Genomic DNA, 11,020 nt, shown 5'->3' on the forward strand with positions numbered 1-11,020 from the left:
ATATATATATATATATATATATATGTGTGTAGAAAAAGGCAGCAGGTGACAATCCAACAGGTGTGTAATATTACTTTTTTTTTTTTTTTTTTTTATAATCAGTCACATTTTCGACACTACTGGTTAAAAACCTTTTACATTCAAGGGAAGAACTGCAATAAAAAAAACATTATCAGTAGTTATCAAGTAACTACTGATAATGTTACCAGTTATCAAGTAACTGGTATCTTACATTTTACATCAAAATATATTGATCGTAAAATTTTCTAATTCCGCTTATCGGAGTTAACGCAAAACAAGATTGACTCACTGACAATAACAACAAGCCTGAGTTGGCCTAACTGTTCGCGACCCCGTATCACATATATTGTTTGTTGGTTGATCGTACCCACTGACACCAGCCACTCTAACTAATGACTATTCTCTTATATTCGTTTGAAGTGTCTGCTATCCCTCTTTCCCATCTCTGCAATTTCACCCTCTCCACTCATTTCTTTCTCTGTCTGAGTTTACAGACAGTAATGCAAATACGCGTACACACGCACCACTGACTGATTATCCGCTACTATTATCGTCGGATCTCTATTAAACATATTTCATCCTTCAAGTTACAGCGTCCTCTACGCAAGCGACTACTGGAACTGCTGATTCCTTTGCCCTTCCATTTGTACTCGCATCACCTCGTTAGCTCTCTATTGCGAATCTGCTCGTACATGCGATAATAGCCTATTGTTGCGATGCTGATGAAGAGTTTATCATTATCATGATTGTGGAGCTCTTGAGCTCGTGGCGTCGTTGCTGTCCTAGACGAAACGCCGGGAACCAATGAGCCTAAACGTTTTTCGCGTTCTACGGACAACCCTTAATGAACCGTTAGGCATTACTTCGCTAGACAAGTTCGTCCCAATGCGAAGCAGAACGTATCCGCGCTCAGATTCAAGCCAGTGGATTATTTCATTTAGTGCATACATACAACGCGTTATCCACTGAACTGGACTAGAAATGTCACAGCCATGGAAACATGGCATGGTCGTTGAGCTGACGACGAAGCAGGTCTTGAAGGCGACGCCAACTGGCTTGTAGGCAATAAGTCTTTGAATTTTCCTACTTTTTCCTTATAACGTTTGCCTTCTCTCTGAGCTAAGACCTTGCAGGTCACTCTGAAACCGAACCATTCCTTCTTTCGAAGAGCTCTCATATCAGCTCGACATTAAAACAGAAAGGAATTCGCTTGCTCATTGTATAGCCTCTATAGCTCTTTCTCGTTCGCGCTCTAACCTTTTTGTCTCCTTCATTTGTTCGGCAGGTTCTTTCTTTATCTTAGATCAAGCCCACCACATGAGTTCTATCACACCAAAGGTAGTAGCAGGAATCGCATTCGTACTAAAACCCTCTCAGAGGCTAGCTCAGTCTTATGACAGCGACTCTGCTGGCTATTACCTGCACCAACCATTGACTTCTTTCAAAGAAAAAGCCTCTGTCCACGACTAGTGCCGATAGTAACGTCACTTCCATCGTCACTATCACCACTAGCGGCCCTGGCAGGCAGAAAGAGACTGTGCGCCGCCGTGACTACTACCTACTGCAAGAGACTGCCTGCGGGCGTAGAGAGCGAGCTTCTGTGAGGATGCAGAACCCAGACAGATGTCTTCGGAGGCCCCAATGTTCACCCACTATGTAATAGGTTCGTAGTATCACGACCTTTGGTAGCATGGTGTCTACCGAGGCTGTATCGGCCAGCAAATAGACAGAACGATTCACACACTCACACCCACAGAGAATGGGAAAGAGCGAGCAAAGCAAAAGAAAGGCCAAGGCTCTCATCAATGGTACCACTGCTACAGGCAAGTAACTAATAACAGCACAAAAAAGCTGCGAAGCAATCTAGTCCAAGGATAATCTGTAGAAGCAAAACGGAAGTCAAGAAAATGCTCCATTGACAAAACGACTCGAATTCTGCCTAGCGCTGATTGAATGAGCATTGCATTAGTCCCACCCGTCCGCAGGTTTATTACAGGCTGCAGCGACTGCGAACCTCTGGCGAACTCAGCCGATCTGCAAAGAGCGGGCCACCGCAAACCACGTAACTTCTAAGCAGCATTCCCGTATCTCTTTACGCACCTACAGCGTCCTACTCTAATTCGCACTGGCAAAACCAGTGCCTGGCCGACTACGGCCAGCTCTATGAGACCTAGTTGTTCGAAAGTAGGCGACGCCAGTGCTCGTATCCAAGCTGTCAAGAAGAAGAACAACAACCCTAATAGTACAATTTCCACCAGCGTTGATACGCGTCTGGATATATCGCGTATACGCTGCAGATCAACGACAACGACGACAATAACATAGTGCATGTGTACATGAGACAGATGCATCCCGTCGTTACAATGCAACAGGCAGCACTTAACGCAGGTACAGCAGTACCTCACTGTCCAGGTAACAACAAGGGCTGTGGGAAACTACGGAATTGACGACTGGTTAGTGGTAGTGTGAACTATTGTTACACAAACAGACAAGGGGGCGACGGTGAAAGGCAATGGAGAGCAATGTATTTGAGGACAGTTACAAACAGCGACAACTCAGACAAACATAGATACATCCCACGACAAAGCTGCTTTTCGATTTGGGGCGGCAAACAAGCGCGAAGAGATAGGTGCATAACTGTATGGTAATGATAATTACGATAATAGTAACGTGAGTATTATCAGTTTTTGTTTAAGCTTGTAATCACAGTAAACGTACTCTCTACCTGTACGCTGTACTCGGAGCGACGAACCTAGTATCATTCAAAGCCGAAAAGGAAACTGACGTGCGATACGTACATTATATATATATATATATACACATGGTGCAGTCTATTCACCGAACGACCACAACAGGACATTGTATTAGGACGTTGTATAATAATAGGTGTAATAATTAGGACAATTACGACGTTGTATCTGTGTCAGCATGACACAGATACAACGTCCTAATTATAAAAACATTCCGAGGTCCGTTCGATAGGATAGGTAGCAAAAAAACATAGGATTATGCAGCAGCATCATAGTCATCCGTTGCCACGCGGCCGTCAGATATGCTATTAGTTCTGCATTTGTTTGGGATAATATTACAATTACCATGGCAAGCGTCTGCGTTTGCTGCTGTTTGTTACTCGGTGGCGACGGCAACAGCTGACAATCTTTTGCTATTCGATAGCTACAAATGAGCTAATCACGAAACTTTCGAAGACGTTGAAAAATCACCATGTTTTCGTTTGAAGCGCCCTGTTTCTTCTTGTATTTCTCTATGGCTGAATCTTCACATGGTGAGCATAAGCGGCAACCAGTCCAAATCAAGCCACAGAATCGATACCGCACTGTATTTCCGTCAAATACTGTCACCCGAAACGGGAACGTGCGATCACGACACGTTGAAAAAGAACAAGAACAAACGTCTCTCATCTTTTGGTCGGAATGAGCTGGAAGTGGCAAAACCAATAAAAGTCAGCCAAGGCATCATGGCTTCTAACCAATAACAGTAGTAGCCAGCAGAAACGTGTCGACTTACAAGACCCTCAGCTGCCTCTCTCTCGTCCACCCAACGACAGACAACCAAATCGTATCGAATAGAACCCAACAAAACTATTGGCCGTTCTTTGCCCAGTTGTTTCTTTGATCCTCCCTGACGGTTTCGTAACACGTACACGTCCGCCGGACAAAATGGAAAAAGTCGCCCGTGTATCGTTGTTATTTATACAAAATAATTCACTACTCAGTTGTCATGAACACTACATAGCATTGTGCGGTACTCTCCCTATATTCACTGTTCGTTTAACTAACCGGTTCAGTGATCAATGGCGACAGCTTTTGATAATTTCGTATCGTATTCATACACATTCGTATATTTTCCCCGTATCGCATTATTCTCGTGGTAAATAGACCTGGCCAGTATTTTGGACGATCCGAATGCGTTACCCACCTGCGCTAGTGGAAATTAACAACGTATCATTTAGCGTACTTACATAATGCACTCGTTCCATCCATTGTGGACCAAACGGAAGTTTGTTGAATCGATGTGTCGGGGCACCTGCACATGAAGCCTCCTGTCTTGCCGCCGCCGCCGCCGCCGCTGCTGCTGCTGCTGCTGCTGCTGCTACTGCATCACCAACCGGAGCTCGCACGCGGTTCAAGTTCAGTTACAATTAACTTTTTCCCCAGGATAACTTCCACCAAGAGACAACATCTCAACGTAAAAATTAGTAGAGAAAATGAATTCCTAAGGACGTTCTCTTGAAAGTAGAAACTCAATCGGAGATTCTGCTTCGCCAGTGGCTAGTCACTGTCGTCGTGGGCTACTAGTTGTGGCAGATCAGGCACACTGATCAGCAATCCCTGTGTTATGATTTCGCGTTCCGTTTGTTCACGATGTGTTTCGTTTTGTAGCTCCTTAGTTTTCTTGTATTCGTCTATCCGCAAGGAATACGGACTATTAGAACTTCTCGGGTACTACAGCACGACTATTGCGCCGTACCATGTTAATATCCAAAGAAAAAGGCCAAACGAACTGGCGAAAATAAAATCAAAATCAAAGTCTAACTCTCATCAGATTTTACAGTAGTAGATCCTTATTTCCCCGGAGCAACGATACTGCTCCGAAAGGGCACACTTTGACGAGGACACTCCGTTCCACTGTACTCCACACCGGAGCTCCACGAGAACAACTGCTCCCGCAGCACCCCTCTGTTGCTCAGCATCCAGCACGATGACAAGGACTGAAAACTTCGACGATTTAATAACAACACTAACAACGATCCGCTCGCTGGCGTGCTCTTAAACCAACAGGCATCCAGCTACCCAGCCAGCCAGCCCACATTCCTCCTCGGTAGTAGAAGTAGAATTTCCTCCTCGGTTCTTATCTCGTAATAACAGATCGTAGCTCTGTCACCCGCGAACGTGTCACCGAAAGGTTGTCATCATCGGTTAACTGGGGTTCGACAATCTGCCATACGACCTCGCCAACATTGATGGCCGTCTCATCAATAAATGTTTCCTTTCCGAGCGAAGGAAAAAACGCAGTCTACCACGGTTCGTTCATCCGCTACTTTCACCCTGCTACGGAACTACTGTTGGCCGTCATAGCCACTTCTTATCATAGGTCCCGATACCTAGACATTATAGACGATGAGGGTATGTTGTATTCCTCTCAACAGCACCTCGAAAAGCGGAAGCGAAGCACACGGACTAAATGTGAGGGGTAGTTTGGTCGCGGGAAAATTTGAAAAGCTTTCAACTATGACAGCCAACGCTGAGCCCAGTATATGAACCTTGGGAATAGCTGATTCGGCGTTATGTACGAAACCGGCTCACAAGCACACAATGCACTAATCGATCTGGAGATTGCGAATATGTTTTTCAAAACGTGACAACTTCAATGGTGAAATCTTATCCCGGTAGGACTTAGCCTGGTGGCTTGTAATGCGGTTATGGTGGAACAGCTGAAAATTGATGTGTTCGGCACTTTAAAATATTCTGTATGACATAATAATACATAAATATTTTTTGTGAGTTGTCCATTAAAATATGTATAAACAGCTAGTTTGTCTGTTGACAAAGAGAAAAAGAAGTGCTTTTTTGTTCGTTTTCGCTGAAAAGTATTTGAACTTGTTTTATAGGCTCATTTTGAAAATTGGCGCCACGTTGTACCGCCCACCTAAAGGGTCCCCGATCGATGTGGCCTCAGAATACGGCCGCTCGAAAAATCATCGTCGAGATTCTTTTCGTATGCGGTGTTAAGCGTGCCAAATGAGGTAAAAGCGAAATCTGTGGATTTTCACAAATTTCATCCATATATAATGTGATTTTTGGGTGTGACGCGACATTAATAAGGTCAGTCCGTTGATACGGATCTGGTGAATTCTTGAGGATTTTGTGATGTTTATACGACTTTCCGATTAGCGGCAGACGGGCACTGGTCGTTCAACCCCATAACCCCGTGGTGCACCCGTACAATGTGTTGTTAGGGCAAATCCAAACGACAGCGCTGGCGTTGGCCGATCACTTCACAACAGCAAAGAGAAGTCCGTTGTTCGTTTTCGTTTTAGCCGGTAGGGGTGGTCACATTGCCCCACTTCGAATGTAGTTAAATCTCGTCTCAGGATGGCGTAATGTGCGAAATTTCACCTACTTTGCACCCGAGTGGGCTAAATGGAGGGTTGCGCAATGAACGTAGCTCCCCCACCACGTGGCCGCTGCTAGAGATTTTGATATTATGACCAACAACGCCGGTTTTCTCGAGTAAACACTTCTGAAACTAGTGGAGAACAAACACGCAGTTTAAGTGAGCTGCCCGGATGTTGGTGTCCGGTGCCAAGCTACAGGATACCTCGAGTTGCTGTTTAATGATACGGTCGCTATGTTATAGACTACATCAGGGCCGTCACATTCGCATAAATCCGGTGCCAAACAATGCTCACAGTATCAGCAGTAGACCTGAAGTGTCTTTGCGACCGCGTGTACCTACTTGTCAACCAGTTACTGTAGCAGTGCAACATAAGCTTAAGACACAAGCGGAATCTATAGAAAGAAAACCTGTCGCATGCGCGTACACTTAAGTGACAGCTGCAATCGTTGTAAACGCAAATATTAGCCGTAATTTTTCGATAGTCGTCATTTGCTTAATGTTTTTATGTTTGTTTTGTCTTTCCTCGTTTGAATCTCCGTCAATTTATACCTTTCTAGCATCCTTCGCCTTCAAAAGCGTTTGGCAGCTGCCGTACTAAAATGCGGCCGCAACAAAGTATGGCTGGACCCGAACGAAACGTCGGAAATTGCGAACGCCAACTCGCGCGCCACTATCCGTAAACTCTATAGGAACGGTATCATCATCCGAAAACCCGTGAAGATTCACTCGCGCTTCAGGTGCCGACGCAATGCTGAGGCTCGCAGGAAGGTGCGGATAGACGTTTTCCTTATTCTATCTCTAATCGGCCTATGCATTTACATGGTCGTTTTTGTTCGATTAATTAGAAACAATTAGTATTTTTAATAATGGACACATGAGGTGGCCTAGGTGTCATAGAATGGCTAACGGCCATATCGCATGTAAAACTCGAAACATTTACTTATTGCAATAGTAGTATGAAGAGTGTTTTATAAACGTATTTGGATATTTATCTAATCGAGGTGGAGATATGAGAGATAGTTCTGCTTCGATGTTGTTTAATAGAAGGTGTACATAAACTATAATAGTGTGAACAACATCAAGTAATGAACTGAACTAATCTAATTAACGGGGAGAAAAGACGATTGGCCACTTTCCATTTTATTCGGGGTAGTCATGCTTACGCCTCGTAACACATGAAACACGTCGGACGTATGATATATAATTAAGGTCCCCTATTATTTAGAATTTTAATATTTGAAAAAGATGTCAACAAAACCTAATTGCTCCATGTGTGGGATGTAGATCAATTTTTATAATTATGTGTTCATGGTCTATAAGCATTTTGGTGGTTCAGCCGTTGTCAAGCAAATCTACTTTCTCTAGAACAAAAACGTATGTTCTACGCAAGAGTAGATTCGCTTTTTTCACTTCTTTTTTTATGCTAAAAAACGCGTCGGCAATTTTTCTGTGCACACAAGCCACGAGGCACTCACGTCTTCCTTGACTGGGACACGTTCAGAAAACAGTACCATTTGCTTGGTAACGGCTAACCAGTAATATATTACTTATTCTTACTATGCAGCAAATAACTTAATAATAAGTTATACTGATTTTTAATTAGTGGCAAGTCTGTATAATATAAAATACAAAAATATAAAAAAAAATAATATAAAATAGAAAAAATGGTTTTGGACTCCTTAACTAACAATACCATATTAACTACTTACCGAAGAGTTTATAAATAATAGAACTGTATCCCGTTATTTTGTTGTTTCGCGGAAAATTTTTAGGGACGTCATTGCGGCATTGGTAAGAGGAAAGGTACGCGAAATGCCCGCATGCCGACTAAACTTTTATGGATGAAGCGTCAACGCGTCCTGCGTCGTCTGCTCCGAAAGTACCGAGAGGCTAATAAGATCGACAAGCATCTATACCGTGAACTCTACCTGAAATCCAAGGGTAACGTATTCAAGAATAAGCGCGTTCTTATGGAATACATCCACCGTAAAAAGGCCGAAAAGGCCCGTACGAAGCAACTTAACGACCAGGCTGAGGCTCGCCGTCTCAAGACAAAGGAGTCCCGCGCTCGTCGGGAGCAGCGGCAACTTCTAAAGAAACAGGACCTCGGAGCCGGAGACAAGGAGCGAGCGGTTCAGCAGGTCGGAGTCGATAAGAAATAGAAAGAAAAGATTGAAAAGCAAACTCAAGAGTTTGGAATGAAAAAAAAAAGCGCGCTGCTGCCAACGACACACATGATGGACGTGTCGAGGTTAGAAAAACAAATAAGAACGAACACGGGTCTATATGTGCGTGAGTGTCCCGTTGAAGGAGGAGTAGCAGTGGGCGGAAATGTTGAATGTGAGACGTTGTCAATAAAGCGGTCCAGTGCAAACAAATGGAGTAGTTATTGTTTGGTAAGATGTTTATTTTGTATACGAACATTGTTCATTGTGGATAATGGGTGCAATGTAATATAAAAAAAATTCGTTGAAAGTGACAAAAATATAATTACTTTGAATGCTTATATACAGTAGAGGACAGACGTGAAATAGGGTTCAAAATGTTCAAGTGACCAAAACTACGATAGTTTTGAATGGACATTATAGTTAAACAATCTAAACGCTTGAAATGTTTGGAGGACCTAGGGAGGCAGACAGGCAAAAAAAAATATTCTGGATGGCGAAGTGATGCGCTACTGTTTCCGAAATCGAAATCTCCACTTTGAGGTCTCTGCTAATTCCTAGGAATAAATATATTTTTTACTAGCATAGAAAATCTTAATCTAAAGCCAGTTCTTTTGCGAATGTCATGTTTGACATGTAGCAAACGATTTTTCTCTGAAATCTCGCCTATCCACCCAAGAAAAGCCTGTCATCTGCAGTACTAAGAACATATTCTTGAATGATCGTATATTGGCTTCGATGGCTATGCCGTATAAACTGTCTGTATATAGCGAGAAATGGCATCTTAACCTATATACAGACTACGTATCTCAAGTATAAGATAATATAATAGTTTAAGTCATTATGCGATTAAACAATGTTTATGCCTTAATCAGAATCAGGTTTCAGCATTGATTGCTCCAATACATTTGTGTTGATTCTTTTGCATTCCTTGCAATTGTCGTCATTTCTACGGCGAGCGACGGGTCTTTACTGTAAATAAAATCTGTCAGAAAATGTCAAATGCACATAGCATATCTGCCATTTGTGAAAAGAAACCAGTTGTAACCCATATACATGAATTTCTTACTCGACAAGTACGGATAGTACGATTTTACAGCCTAAGTATTTCATCTTTGTCTTTGGTAGATTCGGCTCCTGTGTGCTGCCCAATCTTGCTTTCGCCGTCAGCTGACGCAATTCTTGCAAATCTACTGTGGTTGTTATAACTTCAATGAAGATTGGTTGGAGTAACTTCAGTATGGAAAGATAAATCCACCTTGGTATCTGTATTCACACACCAGTTTTATCGATTTCGTCTATACACTGTCCGTTTTTTAACATCCGTTTTGACTTAACACTAACCTGAATTTATATCCTAATGCTTTGCTATATATATAGCGGCAGCGTATTCAGTACGTACAGGCAACTGCACGACTTACTATATATAATGCGGTTTTATGTGTATATTTAAGTGGATGTTTTAATAAAGCCTATATACCAGTTAGAGTGTACAATGGAAAATTTTACAATACGCACATACTGAACTTCATCAACTAAAGAGAAATTTTCCGATATCTTAAAACTCATACATTTCAAATGTTAGCGAAAATGAAAAATAAGGTATTGAATTAACTTTTTTGACGTGCTATTTCAGTTTTTATACTAATCAAACCCAAAAGTATACGTTTTGGAGTAACTAAACGTAAGCGGAAGCGCCCAAAATTTTTTGCAGGGTTTTCGCTATGCAAGATGAGTTTTATCAGTGATAGCAACTGAAAAAAGACTTCCAAGAAAATTGCCACCATCGCTGTTGTGATACTCATAATATTCTTAATGTAAACTTGAAGTAGCGAATTCCAGCCACTCAACTGAAGTAATTACTGGGAACCTACTAGGCTATGTCGGAAAAACCCAGTTATCTAAATATTTCGAGCTTAAGTCCGGTGCCGCATGTTGTTTCAAACGAACAACAGATCACCGGGATATGAGCACACCAATTTCAAACAACTGTCTTAACCTTTGCATAAGGCACAATCTTCCATCCAGTCGACCATGGTAATAAACACTTATGATTCCTCTACACCACGGACAACAATCTTCGACAACGCGAAAAACATTTTTGAATGCGCTTTATATTGTTTCTTCATGAAAGTCTTTCTAATGTCCCAAATAATTTTTAAATAACAAAGTCAGTGGAAGTGTATAAATTGAGGTAAGTAAATCTTTTACGTGAGAGGGCAGAGGTCAAATTAAGAGAAGTATAGCGTGATAATATCGTCGTTGACCAACTCAACATTTCTTAACCATTTGAAGGCTGTATAAAGTGCATGGGTAGTTAGAACCGTATGAATAAAATTTACTGAACTAAAAGCAACACCAGTGAACAGCTACCAACAGAAAGTTATTATGTTAATTACTTCGTATTTTTTTCTGTGTTCTCTGTTGCTCGCCTTCCAGTCATTCGTTTTGCTGGTGAAAAACAACGAAGTACACAGGAAATGCTCCAAGTGAACGAAATTTATTAGAAGAGGTCATATAGATTAGAAAACTATTTTGCGAAACAGGATTTCAATACTTACCAGACCCTTTTGTGTTGTACAATCTCGTTCTTACGATAGGCTGAATACATGATGCGAGTACATAGTGCCGTTCTACGTGTTCTGATCATCGAGATGTTGTCAAATTGATAAATAACGACTCAAGAAGACATATCT

At 42.0% G+C, this 11,020-nt stretch overlaps 2 protein-coding genes across 4 annotated transcripts in view; one reads left to right on the top strand and one right to left on the bottom strand.

Annotated features, from left to right (window-relative positions):
- Window positions 1-5,522, bottom strand: part of LOC111263162 (F-box/WD repeat-containing protein 7) — a 25,346-nt gene extending 19,824 nt beyond the window's left edge. For 2 of the 3 annotated variants that reach the window (XM_022838026.2, XM_022838024.2), the window contains exon 1: window positions 4,001-5,522. The gene's annotated coding sequence lies outside the window, so the exon portion shown is untranslated. Of the gene's footprint in view, window positions 1-3,116; window positions 3,195-4,000 lie in introns of those variants that run through there. The other variant, XM_022838025.2, reaches the window with a different exon arrangement.
- A 1,194-nt stretch (window positions 5,523-6,716) lies between these two features.
- On the top strand, window positions 6,717-8,537 carry RpL19 (ribosomal protein L19; the record flags this gene model as incomplete). Its single annotated transcript, XM_022838028.2, is given in 2 exon segments — window positions 6,717-6,927; window positions 7,932-8,537. Coding segments are annotated over 2 exon segments (601 nt in total), but the record flags the coding sequence as incomplete, so codon positions are not given.
- Window positions 8,538-11,020: the final 2,483 nt, after the last annotated feature.

Source organism: Varroa jacobsoni, unplaced genomic scaffold, assembly GCF_002532875.2.
Source record: "Varroa jacobsoni isolate VJ856 unplaced genomic scaffold, vjacob_1.0 scaffold_739, whole genome shotgun sequence".
Classification (NCBI taxonomy): Eukaryota; Metazoa; Arthropoda; class Arachnida; order Mesostigmata; family Varroidae; genus Varroa; species Varroa jacobsoni.